This window comes from Uranotaenia lowii, chromosome 2, assembly GCF_029784155.1.
Source record: "Uranotaenia lowii strain MFRU-FL chromosome 2, ASM2978415v1, whole genome shotgun sequence".
NCBI classification, from domain to species: domain Eukaryota; kingdom Metazoa; phylum Arthropoda; class Insecta; order Diptera; family Culicidae; genus Uranotaenia; species Uranotaenia lowii.
In genome coordinates, this window is record NC_073692.1 from 270,736,024 (window position 1) to 270,757,666 (window position 21,643).

General features: G+C 38.7%; 1 protein-coding gene across 4 annotated transcripts in view; it reads right to left on the minus strand.

The window, feature by feature from the left end:
• Window positions 1-246: 246 nt before the first annotated feature.
• Window positions 247-21,643, minus strand: part of LOC129750014 (endothelial zinc finger protein induced by tumor necrosis factor alpha) — a 109,377-nt gene continuing 87,980 nt past the window's right edge. Inside the window, exons 5-8 of one of the 4 annotated variants that reach the window (XM_055745195.1) lie at window positions 18,536-19,244; window positions 17,199-17,740; window positions 17,036-17,137; window positions 247-11,981 (exon numbers count right to left, since the gene is read on the minus strand). In XM_055745195.1, the coding sequence (XP_055601170.1) occupies window positions 11,430-11,981; window positions 17,036-17,137; window positions 17,199-17,740; window positions 18,536-19,244 (1,905 nt within the window). In that variant the 3' untranslated portion in view covers window positions 247-11,429. Of the gene's footprint in view, window positions 11,982-17,032; window positions 17,138-17,198; window positions 17,741-18,445; window positions 19,245-21,643 lie in introns of all 4 variants that reach the window. The other 3 variants (XM_055745194.1, XM_055745193.1, XM_055745192.1) reach the window with 3 other exon arrangements.

The window sequence follows — 21,643 nt, forward strand, 5'->3', positions numbered from 1 at the left end:
TAAGTTTAAATCGAATCGATATATTTTGTCAGTGTTATCAAAAATATATTTGTGCATTTTCCCAACCAAAAATTTTATTATTTTTGGCCGAAATCTTATTATTTTTAAAATATATTTTTCTGCGTGATGTTGACTTTTGTAAACATTGTCAACGATTTGCTCCGTTGAAGATTGAAATTTACATATAACAGTTCAAGGGTCAATGTGATATGGAACACATGCCGAACACAAGTTTATTTACAAGACTTTGTTTTTATTAATTCACTGATCTTAGTCAAATGTTATCAGGGTGGTTTTTTTAATTCTTTCTCACTTAACTGTAATTGATTTTTTTTTGTATTTTTTCTCTCTCTTTTAAAATGGGATTAAAATTACATTGTTTCACTGTTTTTCGCTTGAGTATGTTTAAATGGAAATACATCTGAATGACTTCGTTTTGCGATTTTTTTTTAAATCATGTTCTCTCATTGTAGTAGTGTTTTACTTTAGATTTGAGGATTATATTCATATGGGATTTTTACACTGCATGTGCCAAAAGTATGCCCAAAATCGTCAATGAGCCCGGACATTCATTTTTGGCCTGAAATGTACAAGTTTGTTTGCTTTTTTCTTCTTCTGATTGTAATTTACGTGACATTGTTTTGAGTTGATTTTTTCCTGTGGTTATTTTTAATGTGAAACTTTTGAAGATGAAATTGAAACCTGTAACTTATCTTGGATTTGCGTTAGTCTGAACTGAAATTGTGAATCTTTAACATAACTGTTGTTTCAATTTATGAAAACTATTGATTTTGTTTGTTTATGGTCTATCTCGTTATCATCTCTGTTTGTAAATATGGATTACAAACAGTTGATGGAATCGATGAATGTTTTTATTTTCAAACACCGATTTAATCAACTGTAGGTAGTGTTTGAGCTAGCTTTATGGTATCTAATTATAACTTGTGGCACTGTGTGATTGAATGAGCAACCAGATTAAATTATAAGAAAGTAAAACAACAGTTTTACCTGTTATGTATATGAAATGTTTCATTCATGCATCTTCGAAGTGAAAAACTAATCGAGACTTCGAATCTAAAACAGTACTTTCAAATAAAAGAAGATACCCAGAATTACATAAATACACAACAGTGCTTTTATTTTCGTATGAAAACACAGCAGGCACTGGTTGGAAAGAACTGTTTAACCATGAAAAAGTCGATCTGGGATTTCGAAAGAACGGACATTTTTTTCGTAAATATATTAATCGTTCAGTTGTCAGGAAGTCAAACGAAGAAAAGTATGATCATCGTCCGGATACCAATCAGGAGCGTATATCGTCATCGAATCTTTCGTTATTTCTTAGTGTTTTTTCTTCGAATACATGGGTGAGTACCTAAAGAATCCTTTTAGTCCCATAAGCCGAGCTGTTTATCGAGGAACAAACGTGCCAAAAGTTCCGATATCTTTCAGACTTCAATTCTAAATTTTGTCCAATCTGAATTAATGAATTTGAAATTCGGTCGGAAAGATTTAGAACAAAATGAAGTTTAATCAATATTCGAATATGTATTCTCAATTCTGCTCGAACTCGCTCCGCCCATTCGGGTATTGCTGTTCTGATTGCAATCATAAAATCTCAACTGATGTCAATTATAAAATAACAAGAATACAAACAAAGAAAAATATATAATATAAAGTAAAATTAAACCCGCAATTAATGCTTGAACTCAACCATAAACCTTACCTGGTTGCTCACTTTGGTTGTCGGTTGATTCTATCGTAAATCAATCCTTGTTGCATTGTTTATCATGCAATAAACAAATCCTGTTTTATTTTTATGTTTAACTATTTCTTAGTGTCATTTGGTTGTTTAACAAGAGATAAGAAGCGTCCTGTTGTAAGAGAAAATAAAATCCTTCAATAACTTGGTTAATCCTTCTGTTTTCTTCAACTCTGCTCACGTTTTCGGAATCGTATTTTGTTTCATTGCAAGTATACTTTTTGCATTATGTACTTGGTTTTTGATGATTTATTTTTTTTTTGTTATCGGGTATGAGTGTGTATATCTCATGTATCTTGCTCAGTTTCCATAGATTGTTTGAAACATACAACAATAATATTCTGTACCTTGTACATTTCATATTCTCTGCTCATTATCCTGCGCGCTAACGCTGTTTTATGTTGTTTAAAGTTCAAATTTACAAATCAAAGCAAATAAAACTAAAATTCGTTTGATTTTGCCCTGTATTATATTTGTGTTATATCTAAAGAGAAATCGAGCAGTTTTGTCCAATATAGTTCCATTTATTTCTGTTTAACGCCAATATGCGCTCCCGATTTATTTAATCTGAGTATCAAATTGTTTCGCACTGCTCTCATTCGTTCCATCCAAGCAACATATCCGCATTGTGAATTGTTTGAAAGAATGTTAAGTATGAAATTGATAAAAATCATTCAAATTATTTAGTTACACTAGCCGGGAGAAAAAGTGAGAACGCTAGATCTTGCACCTTTTATACCTAAGGAACTACTGAACCGAGTTCTACCAACTTACCACTATTGAATTACTTGAAGTCTCAAAATAAAATACAATAAAATAAAATAAATTAAAATTGGGAATAACAATATTCGTAGTAACAAAAGGTAAACAGATATTCATTTTATAAATCGATTTACGGGAATATTTTCTTTCAAGGTCGGAAAACTGCAATTTGTTCCTATTTTTCTTTGGCCAATCTTGGAATATCTCAAACGATCAAAAAAGTGCTTACAGAAAAAAAATGGAAATCTCTATTTTGGTGGCACAGATTTGTAGATATGCCTGCTTTGTTTTCGGCCCACGCTGTTCAGTTGTCAAAGAGTGGTCTCCACGCAAAAAGAAATTTGTTAAATTCTACATGCGCACCAAGAGTTTCGGCTTTTGTCGCATTATCCCGGTTAGCGAAATGACTCAATTTGTCTCAAACGAGCCTAGAGCCATCGGCCTTCAACTTGCCCATCCGACAGTTGAACCAGTGTACCACCTGAGGCAGATGGAGAACCAGGGTTAATTGTCATAGTCATTCTGCTCGGCTAATTGGAAAAACGCACAGTTTCTGGCGTCTCAAGCAACCAAAAGTCCCATAAAACAGGTAAATGGTGTCCACTAGACTGAGTCGATTAGAGGTAATTTTGGAATTTCCCAAACCCTGGGGCCTAAAAAGCTTTGAATCGGTCTAAAACTCATCCATGATTTTATGCAAAACTTCTAAGTAACGTTTACATGAGTAAATTTGAACTTTTAGGTTTGTATGGGAAAATTGAATATTTTGTACTGGAAATTCAACATCACTTTTGTTTCGTCTGTGGAACCGAGCCAGCTTATGGTTTTTGTGCCAATTTATATAATTCCTAAAGGAAATTTTCCGCTGAACAACTTTGTCGAAGACCGTAACTTCGTATCTTATTAGGAAAAAAAGTTATTAGCTGTTTAACAGGGGTATGTCTTTTCGCACTGGTAAATAATAAATTTAATTGACATCCCTGCAGAGGGCCTAGCGAGGTATTGCGTGACTACTTTCAATGGAACACTTCACGAGGCTCAAGCAGTGATGTCAATTGAATTTATTGTTAATCAATGCGAAAAGACATACCCCTGTTAAACAGCTAATAACTTTTTTTCCTAATAAGATACGAAGTTACGGTCTTCGACAAAGTTGTTCAGCGGAAAATTTCCTTTAGGAATTTTATAAATTGGCATAAAAACCATAAGCTTGCTCGGTTCCACAGACGAAGCAAAAGTGATGTTGATTTTTCAGTACAAAATATTCAATTTTCCCATACAAACCCAAAAGTTTAAATTTACTCATGTAAACGTTACTTAAAAATTTTGCAAAAAATCATGGATGAGTTTTGGACCAATACGAAGCTTTTTAGACCCCAGGGTTTGAGAAATTCCAAAATGACCCCAAATCGACTCAGTCTAGTGTCCACGATAAAAATTGCCACACTATGAAATTGCTCTAACTTTTTAGCCGTTGGGTAGAATTTGGGTGAATTTGGTTCATAGTGCATTGTTTACATCCTACAAGTTTTAAAGTTCTGTGATAAAAATAGGCTCGTGCGTGATAAAATGTTGGGCATGCCTCACGAGAACAAGGATCTCTCGCATTGTTCCATCGCTAAAACGTTGGGAATGGTGAATTCCACGGTGACACGAATGATTAAGTGGTTCGAGGAACGATTGACCACCGATCGGAAGCCCAGAAGTAAAGGTAAAGTATTCCGTACAACACCAAAAATGACAACCGCGTAGTTGGGGCCTTCAACCGAAACCCGAACGCTTCCGTTCGGGATGTGGCTAAATAGCTGCACCTAAGCCGAAGTTTTGTCCAGAAGGCCAAAACTAAGGCTGGGCTTCAAACGTTGAAGATACAAGATCGCGACGAGAAGCAGAACAAGTCCGCCAAAACCCATGCCAGGAGGTTGTACCTCAACATGCCTCACATGACGAAAGTTGAATGCTGCATCATGGACTACGAAACATATGTAAAGGCCGACTTCAAACAGATCCCCGGCAACCTGTTTTTCAAGGCCAAGGATAAGTTCAGCGTTCCGGAGCATGTCCGCACTCAGAAGATGTCTAAATTTGTGAATAAATTCCTGGTTTTACAAGCCATCTGTACGTGCGGGAAGCGGAGTGCACCTTTCGTGACCCAGGACACAATGAATGGACAGGTGTACATTAAAGAGTGCTTCCAAAAGCGGCTGCTTCCTCTCCTGAAGGCCCACAATGTCCCAACAATCTTCTGGCCAGATTTGGCCTCATGCCACTACTCAAAGGACGTGCTGAAGTGGCATGCGGACAATAAGGTCAATTTAGTGCCGAAAATCTTCAACCCTCCCAACAATCCGGAGCTCCGACCCATCGAGAAGTACTGGGCGATTATGAAGCAGCACCTTCTAAAACGACCTAAGGTAGTGAAGGCAGTCTAGGAACTGCAGAAAGTATGGGTTTACATGCAAAAAACGGTTGATTCACAGGTTGTGCAGAATCTTATGGCCGGGGTTAATGTCAAGGTGCGGGCATTTGCGTATGGACTGTAAATAAAATACGAGTAAAATGGTAAAATTAAGTTTTATAGTTATTCTTTAATCCCTGAAAATTTGATGGCAATCGGATGAAAACTCGAATTTTGCGAATCAATTTTAACTGAGGTAATTTCATCGCTGATACCCCTTACAAAAAAGCTTACTAATTCCCATCATTGATATTCCAAGCAACCAAAAGTCCCACAAAACAAGTACAAAAATGCTTACTCAGCCCCATCGTTGATATGAAGTTCGTTCTATGCAGCTCAAAATTTAAGTTCTTATTGATACTTTCAAATTTCAAAACAAGTCCTAATGATCTTCTATGCAGCTTCCAGCGGCTTTTTAATACAGTTTCCAAAAAATCGTAAAATTCGCAAAAAATCTCTCTCTATCTCAACTGCACCCTTGGCATGGGTTCATATCACCTTCTCTTGATTATTTACTATGTTCTGTTCATTGTGCCGCCGTGAAGCCACGCGCCGGATTCCAAAATCGAGAAATTGCTCAATTGCTTCTTTCCTACATATATCGCATAAGAATGGTAACTCAAGTACCAAAGTACTTATTGAAAAAAAAAACTTGCCCGGCCTGGGGATCGTTCGATCCGACCTTCGTGGTGAGATTCAAACACGCTACCACAAGACCACGCCTAGATGTTGTTCTAACTGAAACTAAAACTCGAAGTGGTGATATGATTTTATAGCATACCTGCAGGCGCACCCGCCCTATCAGGCAGAAGAACCAGGAAGAAAGCACCTCAATGCACTTTTTGTGACTTAGAAATCCCGTTTAGAACACTTTGTGACAGTACTACTCGTATTAAGTTCTCCTGCTGTTTGACGCGCTCTTCTAAAAACAAATCTTGGGGGCGGGGACTACAGAGACTTGCATAGTGAGTTAGTTGTATATGCGGCAATAACATCTCGAGACCAGTCGATCCTAACCCTGTCGGATATCGTAAGTTACTCTACTTACAAATCCATTCCCTTGAACGTCTCATCCAGCTGTTATTAACTGGATATATGGTAACTTACTGACTGGTGACTTGTTGATGAAGCCTTAGCCACAACTGCGGTACAACCGTGCACCCAAGGTGGCTACCATACATACATACATAGTAAATCCCGTTTAGAACACTTTTGTGCCCTTTATGTGACTTAAGTCTCTTTAGCAGCTTTCAAGTTCATTAATGAGTAGATAAAGTTCACTAATGAAAATTGGTCAAAATAAGTCACATACAACGTACATATTAATCACTTTTGCAACTTTCAAGTTCATTAATGATTACATAAAGTTCGCTCAAGGGAATTGTGCAGTTGATTCTCGTTGTCAGCCAATATGTAACTTTCAAAGCCTTCATTCAAGTAAATATGTGACTTTTGGTTGCTTGGGGTGTGGCCAAGGGTTTGCCGGTTATGTTTTAAGACCGCCATACATTACAAGAATGGCGTGTCCAAATTCGATGACTCCACGACGACTGTTTGATTCTATGCTCGCCCACATATGATAGAAACAAATTTCGCGCGAACACAAACGATTGCTGTCGAAATCAGCAATTAAAACAAAAAAAAAACCACCTCCACGAGACGGTTGGGGCTGAGAAAATGGTCAGAAATTTGTACAGGAAGCACCATACACCATGCCACAGAGGGTTGTCTGCACAAACAATTTGATGTCGACCGATTTTACTCAAACCGACTGCGCGCTCATTCAAGCAGCGCCATACACAATGCAAATCGTATTCGCAGCGACAGAAGTCCATTCTTCTTCTTTATGTTGTGATGGGATAGGGAGGGACATGAAAATGTTTTCATTTTGTTTCCTTCTGTCATATGCAATGCGGTTGCGCTGGAAGGTTATTGCCGGCGGTCACAAATGCCAATGGCGTCGAAATATTGAGAACTCATGATTGGAGTGAAGCCTGAATTTTGAGTGCAGCAGTTCCAGAACACATTTGTTACCCTAGTAGAACATTATTTTTAATTAATTTTGTTTTTAACTATTTGGTTTGGGGTTTATTGAGATTGATGAAAATATTTTGATAAATAAAAACAATAAAAAACAAAAACCTAAAGAAAAACAAATAAATTTATTCTCATTTATAGTATAAACTGTTTGCCATACTAATCTACTCTTATCGTTCAGTTTCTCTTCTTTGATGGTATACAGATTTATTGCTTAGATTAAAAAAAATGTATTTTCTAACAGTACATTATGCTTATATTTAAAATTATTATTGGCTTTATTTAAATTAAACTGTATTTATAGTCGCTTCTGCTCTGCCGTTGGAAGAAACTTAAAAAACTAATAAAACATATGAATAAAACAAATATAAATAATAATAAAAAAACCTTATGGCACAGGTCGTTATAGTGCGTACTGACAAAGACTTGGGAGTATTTTTTTTTACAAACTAAATATTCCATAGATAAACGCCTAAACATTGCCTAAATAATTTCATTTCTCGATCAGTTTTCGAAACGTTGTATTTTTACTTTTAATATTTTGACTCGCGATACATTTTTGGTCTTCGAGCATAAAATTTGTCCTAAACAGGTTGTTTATATAAACTTTAACAGAAAAAAAAATCAATAGCTAATTGCCAAAAGTGTTACACTCCGAAATATGAAAATAAGTCATCAATTTAGAGCTTTTCTTTTCTTGCGTATCACAGATTTAGTTTCGCTTTTGACTCCACGAGTAATTTTCCTACGTTAGTATTTGACTTAACTGATAAGTTTAAATTTTTATTCGTTAACTAAACCGAAACTGAAGTCATCAACTCGTTCCGTGCCATTTATTCCAATAGATTCGATAAGAGTTAAAATTGGCCTAAAAGTTAAAGATATCACGAGTCCTGTCTGGTAGTCTTTTATGGATTCTGCTTGTAGTGTTATGCGTTATATTTTTTTGTTATTGTTGAATTTTTGACAAAATTTGCGATTAAAATTTCAGATTCCAACAAACTGAATACAAACTAAACACAAAATGCATAAATGTTATCAGACTCCAGTTAAAATATTTTATGGAAACTTTGTTCGATCGTTTTGTAGTCAGCAATGCGATGATTGATTTTTTACTTAAAATCTATTCGAAATCCTTTAACTTTGACGAAATCGTATATTTCATAGAGTACACCTTTAATAAATTCCCCAAATTAAAAAAAATATAATATTTTGAAATGAGGAGTTTATCATCGTGAATTTATTTTATGAAATAATTGTATCCGCTATATCGGTGAAATTTTGTATTATTTTAAAAATAATATTTAAGAATTGAAAGAATATAGACGGATAGAAGATTAGAATAAGGTGAAGATGTTGAAAATGAGCGGAAGGGTAATTTTAATTTGAAATACTTTGCATGCGAACCACGCATGGCCTACTAAGTTGTGTGGTGGTAGCTACAATTCTATCTGTACCTACCACTGCAAAATAGAAGACCCGTTAGAGCAAGTTCACTGGTGTTGGGAAAAAGTGGTAGAAGTTTTGACATTTTGAAAATTTTACCATGCAAAAATGTTTTCGAGATCCTTGGGCGTTGTATTTCTTTACAACACTGTTTCTATTTCAGCCGTATGTGATAGAAATATTGGTATTTTTGCATCATAGCATGCGAAACTGCAACACGTGTTGTTAAAAAACTTGAAGGCCACAGATCTTGAAAATGTTTTTTCATGGAAAAATTTTCAAAATGAGCAAAAAATGACAAAATTTCTACCACTTTTTTCCAACACCAGTGAACTTGCTCTGAGGAACAAAGAGATGTAATGTGATGAAAAAATTTTCAAAACAAAATTACCCTTCCACTCATTTTCATCATCTTTCACCTTATTCTAATCTTCTTCCGTCTATAATCTTTCAGTTCTTAAATATTCTTTCTCGAAAAATATAAAAATTCACCGATATAGTCGATAAATAATTTCATAATATTAAAAATAATATTTATTTTTTTCAAACTGTTTTTGAAACATATCTAGCTGGACCTAAAATATATTAAAAAAAGTATAGTAATCTGTTCGTGAATAATCTATTGTATGAAAAGGTCTATAATAGTATTAGTTTGTAAATTGTATCTCTTATCTCATCGCATTACCAACTACTACGTAAAGTTTTCAGTTCAGCTCTTGCTCTGTGTGGTAGCATAATGTTCTTTCAGTACTGGTCGACCGAAAGTCTACTTAAACCTAGCGATAAGTTTTACCAAACTGTATAATTTTTCCTTTTTCACCATTATTTTTCCTCTTAATTTACGTGCTCGTAAATATATATTTTTTCATTGATGCCAGTTTTCTTTTTCTGTGAGTGTGTGTTTGACTGTATTTATATTGTATCATTAATTTAATTCATTGTTTACGCACGCATTCGGAACAAAACTCCACTTCGTCTATTGTAATTTGACGTTTTCATTTTTTTTTGTTATTTGATTGTTTGTATGTGTGTATGTTTTATGTATGAGTTTTCCTGTTTTTTTTTACTGTGAATGTGCACATGTGTTTTGTTTACACATTAGAAAAAAAAACTATTCCATTTTCTGGTACATATAACATCAATTGTAGTTTCTGTTGCAGTTGTGACTATTATCTGTAAATAAATCGTTTTGAGATATTTGAAAAACAATGCCAAGCATTGAGTTGTGTTCTTTCTGCCATTTTGTAATGTAGTAGAAAGATTTAGTCATACTATTACTGCGAGTATCAATCCTGTATTCTCGAATCAATTATAAGGGGAAACGATATGTTAAGGAAAGTTGCATTCTCATTGTTCAATATGCCGTGAGAGGAGCTTTAAAACGCATGATCTAAAAACAAAAACATCCAGTTAAAATATAATTCCGGTTGTAACTTTCACTATCGCTTACTTGTGTATATGGATTCATTGAATTGCGAACAAAAATCTCGATAAACACTTGATTGTAGTTCAATTCACTTGTCAGATTCAACTATAGTTTCTGTTTGGGGTTTTGTGTGTACTTATTGGCTCTATTGTTGTGCTGTTGCAATGACAATACAAATATAACAATTAAACGGTTTTATTTGATATTGTTCTATAGCGCGACTTTAAATGGATTCGTTCAACTATTGTTTTCTGTTGTGTTGTGCTTGTAGAAAATAATTATCCTATTGTTTCATTTGTTTATTGTTTGCATCTGTTTGTAGCTATTGCATTCGTCCGGCGACGATCCTTGTAATAATGAATTAACTATTTGTGTATTTGTTAATCACTTAATAAAGTTTTCCACTGTTAAAAAAGTTTGAATAAAAATAGCACCATCTGTTTGTTATTGTGGAAGTTATATACCTATTTTTGTTTTGTTTTTTATTCTTTCTGCACGTGGTTTCTTACAGTCATTTGTTTGCACGTATTTTGTATGAATTGTGGAGGTATTTGTTCCTTCTGCGACGTCTATTAGTTCTTCCCTTGGCCAGTCCTATCGGAAGCGGAGTTTTTATTCCCGTGCACAATGCAAATGCAGAACGGAAACGCATGGAAAATTTTTGATGTACAACAGCTAGGCACTCTTGTTTCTTAAATGCTATCAAGTGTCTGTGTGAGCACTCTCTCTTCTATGCGTGGAGAATGTTCATGTGTATCTTCTTCCGTAGTTATGAATAATATTTGTTTTCGTGAGAACAATTTCTGTCACTTAATTTATTAAGTGCTGCTCGCTAATAGACCGAATTTGGCATAATTTTACTGGTAACGTCTGCGTCTTGTCATAGTTTCAAACTATTCTCTAGAATTGTAGTTCAAATTTATATGCTGTATTTATCATATGTTAAAACACACAAAAATATGCCATGCACATTCTTCGGGTGACGTGCTTCTTACTTTTTATTTATAATTTTGGTGGTTCCTCTCCATCTTTTTTGTTTCATATTTTTACTGTCGGAATTCAAACTTTGCTCAGCAAATTTTCCAGTGCTCTCTTCTGGAAGTGTGATAACGCTAGTTCTGTTTGCATTTATCTTTGCAGTCTTCTTGCACAAACTCATTCACCTGTCTTTCTGTCTAATTTTCGAGGCAATCATTCTATTCGCAGTGTTCTTTTAAATAGTTCTTTCATTGGCCAACAGATTTTCATTTTTCTCAGAAGAGAGACTGACAAGATTGCATCAAAACAAAGTTGCGCAAGTAGGATTTCAAAATCTTTTTTATCATGCTTCATATTTCGAAGAAACCGTGGATTTTTTTAAATTGAATCGGACCGTTTCCGTGCCATCAATGTGGCACATTTGTTGAGCAAAAAATGGTCATTCACTGCTGATGGATGGCTATGAGGGCTGGTGGCCCGACATTGGTGGCGCTAGTGGTTGTCGCAACATCGCTGCCGTGAACCGGAAGTGATGCCTGGGCTCCTCCTTCCATCGGGTGTCACTGAGCGACAATGGCCTGGGGTGCGGGAGTCGCTATAACGGCAGGAACCGGAGCGATCGGAGTCGGTTGAAGTTGGCCGTTTTGGACTGACCCGGTCCCTGATGCTGAAGATGAAGTTCGGGTATTGCTGGACCCGTTCATTCCACCACCGCCAGCACTCGTAACGACCGGAGAGATCGTCGCTGTATCGCCCCCGACGAATGGTTGTTGATTAAACGGAGCACCATAACATTGGGGAAAATAGAGCTCGTGCTTTACTGGCGTGCCTATGCGTGGAATAAGATGATTTTGCTTGTCCATCAGCAATCCTGGCGACACTTTTTGATCAAGGACCGTGTTGTTGTTATTGTTATTATTATTGTTGTTGTTGTTATTGTTGTTGTTATTATTATTATTGCTGTTGTTGCTATTTTTGTTGTTAGCTGCAGCCGATTTGCGTGCTTTCGACGAGTGAGGACTCATATGATTATCGATATGTTTCTTCACATCCTGTTCCGTTGCGAATCTTCTTCGGCAATTCGGCATCGGACAGCAGAAAGGACGATCGCCCTGTAAGAAAAAAAAAAGAAATAGATTTAAAAGTTAATTTTTCATGCTGATATTAAGTTATCAGTGTTGTGAATTTCGTTGAAAGTTTCTTAGAACATTGCGGAATGCGGTGTCCTACTTAATTCTGGAAAGAAAAAGTTCGCCTCAACCTTGAGTAACGCACATAGACGGATGACAGTTAACAGCTAGTAAACTTGAAAATAAACAAGAAGCTACTGCTAAAGGTATGCGGAAAAACTTTGGAATGATCTTTCTAATGTCCAAAATAGTGGCTCCAGAGAGCAATTGAAGCCGGCAAAACACATAAGATCTTCATTTTTTGTCCATTTGCGTTCTTTTTATCAAGTCACTAGTTGCGTTTAACAAGAACTATTTATGCAAGGCTACTAAACATCAGTCAATTCCGTTCGATCCTGACTAACGGCTAGTAGTCATTGACTAAAGGGTGATACGGTCAAAATTTGGTCAATATCAACTTGACGTATTTATTTCAATTTTGCATTTAAAAAACCTGAACACCCCTCATTTTGAAGGTGTGTGTGTGAAGAATGTTGCTCCTATTTGGATTTTGGAATTCACTCTTCAGTTGTCAAAATGCCGTCCAAGGAAGATCGCGCATCGCGAAAATCCGAGCTACTCGCACGCAAAGCAGGCAAAATCGCTAAAAGTTGCCAAATCAACCTTTACAAATGTAATTAAAGTGTTTGGGGAACGTTTATCGACAGCCAGGAAGTCTGGATCGGGGGGGAATCGAAAACCGGAAGCCGCTGAGACGACAAAGAGAGTTGCCGGTAGTTTCAAGCGAAACCCTAACCTCTCTCTCCGAGATGCCGCGAATAAGCTGGCTGTATCGTCTACAACCGTGCATCGAGCCAAAAAACGAGCCGGACTATCGACTTACGAGAAGGTAGTGACTCCAAATCGCGATGATAAACAAAATACGACGGCCAAAGCGCGATCCCGCAGGCTGTACACGACGGTGCTGACGAAGTTTGACTGCGTGGTAATGGACGACGAAACCTACGTCAAAGCCGACTACAAGCAGCTTCCGGGACAGGAGTTTTGTATGGCAAAAGGAAGGGGAAAGGTAGCAGATATTTTCAAGCACATGAAACTGTCAAAGTTCGCGAAGAAATATCTGGTTTGGCAAGCCATCTGTACCTGTGGCTTGAAAAGAAGCATTTTCATATCTTCCGGGACTGTCAACCAAGAAATTTACGTGAAAGAGTGTTTGAATAAACGTCTGCTGTCTTTCCTGAAGAAACACGGTTGTTCCGTACTGTTTTGGCCGGATTTGGCATCTTGCCATTACGGTAAAAAGGCCATGGAGTGGTATGCCGCCAACAACGTGCAGGTGGTTCCCAAGGACAAGAACCCTCCCAACACGCCGGAGCTCCGCCCAATTGAGAAATACTGGGCTATTGTCAAGCGGAACCTAAAGAAGATAAAAAAACTGCTAAGGACGATCAGCAGTTCAAGGCAAACTGGCTTTCTGCGGCGAAGAAGGTGGCTGTACAAAATCTGATGGCAGGGGTTAAGTGTAAAGGCCGGCAATTCGGATTTGGAAAAGCGGAAGCCTAACTGAATATTTTTCCTGAGTTTTATACTAATAAAACTTGAAAAAGAAATTTAATTTGATTTTTTAAATAAACGATTTCACCGATTTACACGCGTTTTACCTTGACCAAATTTTGACCGTATCACCCTTTTTGACACTGACCATTGCACAGTAGTTCAGGACGGAACATTATCGTGACAAAATTATTTACGAAGATTCTGCAAGAGATAGACAAATGGTGTCTTCAGCAAAAATGCTCATCAATCCATGCGCTTTAATATTCTTAAATTGTTTTGTAAGCGAGTTATGATTTTTTTAAATATTAAAATGTAAGGGTGTGTCGAAAAACCAGTATTCGGGCTCTAACTTGAATGAATGAATTCATACAATAAAAAAGTTTTCTTAACATTTGTATGAAATAAAAATACGCATATTTTTCTCTTAAAGCTTGTATCTGGAGGCATTCGTTAGTTATAAGGGTTTTTTTTAGCAAAGATTGTACTTTTCAAACTGTCATATCTCGGGTTGGTGCCAACCAAAAATTATTTTATGACGGTATTTTTTAGTTCAAAAATCAAATATTTCATTGTGAAATTACAGGCGATAGAACAAAAAGATGATATGCGTTCCTGAGTTAAAGGGAGCTTATCTGAGCGATCACATATCATCTTCATCATATCAGTTTTCATCTTGTGGGGCGAACCATGCTTGGCCTACTAATGTGTAGATGCATTCTATCTGTATCTACCACTACCGTGAGGAACAAAAATTGGATACGTGAAGCTAATGCTTCTAAATAAATTTTACTCGCTCATTTTCACCATCTTTAATTTCATTTAACCTTCTATCCATCTATAAAAAATTCATAATCTTTAGATGTCCCTACTAAAAAGGACATCACTTTTCACCGATAAGGCCGATGAATTAAAGTGACTATAACGAAGTTTCACTGATAAGTTTTAACTCTCGAATAAATCTAAGTCAGCGTCAATTGAAATTCATTGATTCAACACAAATATGTCGATTGAAGAAAATATTTTTAGTTACTTCCGTATGGCAATAATATGACTCCTAATTTTCCCCGGAATCCTAGCAGAATAATCTAAATTGGTACACCATATGAAGGTTCAGTGTGCACCAGCTGATCAACGAAAACGGCCTCAGACTTATAGATTTCGTCGCCTCCAAACGAATGGCCGTACATAGTACCTTTTTCCAGCACCGCCTCCCACACAAGTACACCTGGAGATCACCGTACCAAACGCAATCACAGATCGACCACGTTTTGATTGAAAGCCGGCACTTCTCGGACATCATCGACATCAGATCCTGTCGAGGCGCCAACATCTAGTCAGACCACTATCTGGTGATGGTGAAGATGCGCCCAAAACTCTCAGTAGTGAACAACACACGCAACCGGCGCCCGCCTCGGTTAAATATCGCGCGACTGAAACAACCTGAGGTCGCGGCAGACTACGCGCAATCGGTCGAAGTAGCGCTGCTGGCAGAGGACTGTTGGGATACCATTAAGACAGTCATCAACAGTGCTGCGGAGAACGTCATCGGTTATATGGAGCGAACTCGACGGAACGACTGGTTAGACGAGGAGTGTAGGAAGGTGATCGTTCCCGAGAAACACGAAAGTTCTATCAGAAACTCAACGCATCCCGCAAAGGCTTCGTGCCGCAAGCCGAAATTTGCCGGTATAAGGACGGGGGCATCCTGACGGACAATCGTGAGGTGATCAAAAGGTGGAAGCAGCACTTCGATGAACACCTGAATGGCGCACATGCAGGAGATCAAGACGGTGGGGGAAGGTACATCACCGGCGTAGCCAACGACGTAGAGAAGCCACTCCCAACGGTGAGTGAAGTTAAGGAAGCCATTCGCCAGTTGAATAGAAACAAGTCGGCTGGGAAGGATGGCATTGCAGCTGAGCTCATCAAAATGGGCCCGGACAAGTTGGCCGATTGCTTACACCGGTTGATAGTCCGGATCTGGGACATAGAACAGCTACCGGAGGAGTGAAAGGAGGGGGTAATATGCCCCATCTACAAGAACGGTGACAAATCGGACTGTGCGAACTACGGAGCGATCACTGTCCTCAATGCCGCCTACAAAGTGTTGTCCCGAATCCTACTCTGCCGCCTAACATCACAAGCAAACAGATTCGTGGGAAGTCATCAGGCCGGCTTCATGGAGGGACGGTCTACGACGCACCAAATATTCACATTACGGCAAATCCCCCAAAAATGCCGTGAACACCAAGTCCCTACGCACCTTCTATTCATCGACTTCAAAGCTGCATACGACACGATCGACCGTAACGAGCTATGGAAAATCATGGACGAGAACGGCTTTTCCGGGAAGCTGATCAGACTGATCAAGGCGACGATGGATGGAACGCAGTGCTGTGTGCGGATTTCGGGTGAATTATCGAGTTCATTCGAATCGCGTAGGGGGCTTCGACAAGGTGATTGTCCATCCTGCATGATGTTCAACGTGGCGCTAGAAGGTGTTATTCGACGAGCGGTGGGCGAAATACGGGACACGATTTTCAACACATCCATTCAACTTATCTGCTTTGCCGATGACATTGCTATAGTCGGCAAACCATCTGCGGCGGTGGAGGAGATTTACCGCAAACTGAAACGCGAAGCAGGAAGGATTGGGTTGAAGATTAATACGTCCAAGACGAAGTATATGCTGGCCTGCGGATCCGAGACCGACCGAACCCGCTTGTCCAGCAATAACAAGGTCACAGTCGACGGCGACGAGCTGGAGATAGTCGAAGACTTTGTCTATCTCGGCTCACTGGTGACGGCAGTCAATGACACCAGCCGTGAGATTCGGCGGCGAATTATCAGCGGAAGTCGTGCCTACTATGGACTCCACAAGCAACTGCGGTCGAGAAGACTTAGCCCTCGCACGAAGTGTAACCTGTATATGACGCTCATTAGACCAGTTGTTTTCTACGGGCACGAGACATGGATATTGCTCGAGGAGGACCTGCGTACACTCGGAGTATTCGAGCGACGAGTGTTAAGAACCATCTTTGGCGGCGTACAGGAGAACGGAGTGTGGAGGCGAAGGATGAACCACGAGCTCGCGCGACTCTACGGCGAACCCAGTATCCAGAAGGTGGTGAAAGCTGGCCGGATACGCTGGGCGGGACATGTTGCGAGGATGCCGGACGACTGTCCTGCAAAACAGGTGTTCGCTACGAATCCGGTAGGAACAAGACGAGCGGGGGCGCAACGAGCGAGGTGGTTAGACCCAATGGAGCGTGGCGAACGTGGGGTGTCCGAGAAATTGGAGAACGGTTGCCATGGACCGAGTGAATTTTAGGAATTATGTTCGTCTAGTTATGTCGTGAGACGGAATACTATGTAAATAAAAAATAATGTTAGATTTTAGGATAGCTCTGATCTGTCCTTGAGTAACTAAAGTGGATTGTTATTGTTTGAATTTTCCATAACAGTAATGCTACAACTACCTGGTGCGTTCTGGTGTGCTGATCCAGAATTGCCTTCTGGCGGAAGTCCTTGCCGCACTGGGCACATTTGTACGGCTTTTCTCCGGTGTGGATGCGTATATGCTGTAAAATTAATACCAGATTAAAATTTCCCGTTACGGCTAAGATTCGTTCGTTGCATTACCTGATTGAGAATCGTTCTCTGGCGGAAGAATCGGGGACAGTACGGGCATCCGAAGGGCTTTTCGTTGGTGTGTATACGAAGATGCTGAGTCAAATGCGATTGCTGTCTGAACCGTTTACCACAATCGGGACACGGGTAGGGACGCGATTCTATGTGGATACAGCCATGCTGCAGCAAGGTGCTCTTCTGTTTGAACTCTTTCTGGCAGATCGGGCATCGTACGTACAGCGGCATTCCAGCCGAGCGACCGTGCTGGATTACGTCCGGCATCATTGCCTTTCCACCGGCCACCTTATTGAGGTACGGCAAATTGTTGCCGAATATCGAATGATTAACACCCTTGGTATCTTTGAAATACGAAGGGTACTGCGGAGTTCCGTCCGGAGAGAAACATGCCCGGGACTCGCCGGTTCCCTGCGATGCCTCGTCGCCAAAGGTTTGCTCGTCCTTCGGTTGACCTTCCTGTTCCGGTGGGTAAGGTACATCCTGGGGCCACAGCGTGGCATGTGGACCGTTCTTGAAGATCAAATGGGGAGACACATCTACAAGGATAAGCCAGCGTTTTATTTAGTACTTTTGAAATGAATGGTAAATTCACTCGATTAAAAAATTTAAGTATTCCGAAACATGTTGGCCAATTGTATAGAGTTATGTTGGGTCTGTTAGAATTTTGAATAATGAATAAAACAAAACTGCACCCTAGATTTGTTTGAAGTTGAAGAAATGAAAGCAGATGATCTTCGATTTGTGAAAACACTCGAATTTCAAATAAAAAAAGAATTAAAAAATTCTCTTTGGCTTGATTTAAAAAAAAAACCTAAAATCTGTTTCAAAGCCTAACCCTGCTAAATAAATTTATCGAATCGAATCAACTAAACAACAAGTAACATGCTTTGTTAGAAAGAAAATTCAAAGTTTTGAGAAGAACTTGTGCTTGCTTAGGATCCACCCTTCTCTTTTGATTGAAATATGTACCTACATTTTAATTCATTTTTGGATCTCAAAAGCGGTGCAATCATTATTGACTCGTTTGAACGTTCAATGATTTAAATTTTATGTCAAGTAATTTCTTGAATTTCGAAAGATCATCTGTGTTCATTTCCTGTGATCGTAACACTGATAAAGCAAATAAAACCCCATTGGTGAACGAAAGCAAAAGGGTTAGCACAGTAAAACAAACCGAACCAAATAAAAAAAGGCGAAAAAAGCACAAAAAGAGTAGGTAGTCAAAAAAATCGATCGCTCGCCTTGATGGGTGCGCACGTGCTGATTCAAAATGGCCTTTTGTCGGAATTTTTTGCCACATTCCGGATACGGACACCCGAATGGCTTATCACCTGAGTGGATTCGGATGTGCTGGTTGAGGATGGCCCGCTGCCGGAATGCCCGCTGGCAAAACGGACAAACGAAGGGCTTCTCGTTGGCGTGGATGCGCAAATGTTGCGTCAGATGGGACTGCTGCCGGAATCGTTTGCCGCAATCGACGGCCGGACAACCGTAAGGGCGTGAATCGGTGTGAATGCGCTCGTGCTGCAGGAGCGTGCTTTTTTGTTTGAAATCCTTCCCGCAGGTCAGACACTTAAACAGTCGCAAATCGGATCCCTTGCTAGATTTGTGCGATCCGTTGGGTGCTGGATGGTGTATCTGATTGGCGTGGAGTAGATCCGGCATTGCGTATTGCTCCAAGGGATTGGGTTGATCGATTCCGGCTGGCATACCCGATAGCACCCCCGATTTGTTGAGATAATGATGCAGTGGAGTAAATCCTGGCGGTGGCAACATGGCACCTTGCGGCCCATGATGGCGCTGAGCATAGTAGCTCAGATCCGGTTGAACCGGTTCCGGGAAGCATTGCTGCTGACCAGGAGCTCCCGGTTGTCCGTTGTTGTTGGTTGACTGCGATGGTTGGGAAGCATGGTTTTGTGTTTGCTGGTTCTGGTTCGGGTGTTGAATGCTCTGGGTTGGCGACGTTGTCTGGCCGTTCGATTGTGGTGCAGTCATTTGTCCGTTTTGTTGAGAGTGAACGTTTGATGGAATATTCTGATTCTGTAAGGAAAATAATTGGTTTTAGTTATGCAGACGGTGAAATAATTTATACATTTCTTATTTTGAATCTAAACCAAACTTGTTCTTTTACTTAGAATATTCTGAACTAATGCTTTTTTGTAAGATTTTGAATACGATGCGGTTGCGGAGCATTTACCGCATGTTTGGCGGCAGGCAGCAAATTTGTCGTATGTGGTAATATTGCTCGCACGTTGTTAGAATTTGTTTAATATTAACCCTCATCCGCATTAGATTTCATTACCCTAATCAGCACTAGGAGTGTCAATTTGACACCACAAGCTCAAATCATTATAACTTTTGGCGTGTGAAACCGATTTAATCAAAACTTACATCAAAAGAAACCTTGTAACGTCAGTAAAATATGTTTAGAACATTATATACAGCTAAAGTTACAAGTTTTCTCGTTATTCAGCATGACAGAAAAAAAATCCGAAAAAACATGCCTCACGAAAACTGCTGTAGTTCATATGTTACACGTCCAAAAATATATTTGCCTTATGCATATGAAAGCTGAAAATAATGCCTACATCATGAAGACAAGAAATATTTTTTTAAAATTTTTTTAACGAAATGGTCACAAAAAGTTAAAAAAAGTGGTCTAAAAAACCTACTTTTCATTCGATTGCTAGTAAATACTGTTTGAGCGATGGTAGAGTATTTTAAAAAATATGACTACAAACTTTATTAAAATTCTAACATTTTGCTGTCTTTAGATTTTTGATGCAACAAAAATTGAAATTACTGGAATTTTTCAAAGTTCACTACTTTGCGCATTTTTTTTACAAATTGAAATTTCATCATTATTTCGTCTGTCGGCTTCGCTCTCTGACCACCACCCACCGTACATACTCGGAGAGCAAACAAACACGTTTTGCTGAACCGCTGCTTGTGGTTCGTGAAATTCAGGAATGATTTTACGTTTATAATTTTCATATTTTTGTGAAATCTCACAGCGTAAATTGTTGCACCTTACTAGAATGTAGATTAAATTCCCTTTTAATGGATATAGTTTTGATTGCTTCAAACGGCGAAAAAGCACTGAAAATCCGGGTACAACCTGACGGAGGACCACAAAAACAGATGAAATTTCAATTAGTGAAAAAATCGCGCAAAGTAGTCAACTTTGAAAAATTCCAGTAATTTCAATTTTTGTTGCATCGAAAATCTAAATGTTAGAATTTCAAAAAAGTTTGAAGTCATATTTTTTAAAACACTCTACCATCACTCAAACAGTATTTACTAGCAATCGAATGAAAAGTAGGTTTTTTACACAATTTTTTTTTAACTTTTTGTGACCATTTCATTAAAAAAAATTTTAAAAAATATTTCTTGTCTTCATGATGTAGGCGTTAACTTCAGCTTTCATATGCATAAGGCAAATATATTTTTGGACGTGTAACATATGAACTACAGCAGTTTTCGTGAGGCATGTTTTCTCGGATTTTTTTTCTGTCATGCTGAATAACGAGAAAACTTATAACTTTAGCTGTGTATAATGTTCAAAACATATTTCACTGATATTACAAGGTTTCTATTGATATAAGTTGTATATGAAGTTCATAATAATTATAACGACTTGAATAGATTTTACTTTTGTGGTGTCAAAATGACACCCAAAGTCGGAAAAGGGAGTTTTTTTGTCCAGGCTTCCAGGGTTCGTCCATAAAAAAAGTAAAGATGCAATATTGAAGAACTTTTGAATTCATTTAGGGTCCCCGAAGAAATTTTTGTATTTTGAAGCTTCTGAAAAAAGTTACGAGCCTTCAAACTTGCAATGGTGTCAAAATGACACCCTAATGCGGATGAGGGTTAACACGGTCTGAGTTAGTTTTTGATCACTCTGTGTAAGAATGGGGGAGGTGACCAAATTTATGTTCAATGAGTTGGAATTAGATGACTTTTGGGGAGATCACTGTAGAATCAGATTCTGAGATCTGTTCGCGTGCAGATGGGGTGTAAAGTCTGCTTCATTTAATATTGGAACACAAACAATTGCGTGTAGTTCAGTCATTTATTAACGAATTCATAATTTGTTTTTCATACAAATGTAGCATTTTCTTTACTCTTTCATAAAAAAAATTTAAAAAAATTATTCATCGCTGTTTCGAAGAAACTCTCGTACTTTTCCCGTAATACGGCACATTAGGCGGCGCACACCCTTTTCGTCCACCGTTTTGGCGATTTGATTCCACCAGTTCTTCATTTGAGTCATGTTCCTAACAAGTTTTCCCTTTGCCTTAAGCCTCCGCTTCGTGATTGCCCAGTATTTCTCTATCGGCCGGAACTGGGGGCAGTTTGGGGGGTTGAGGTCCTTCGGTATTACGCTGACCCCGTTCGTTGCGTACCATTCCATAACCGTTTTGCTGTAATGGCAGCTT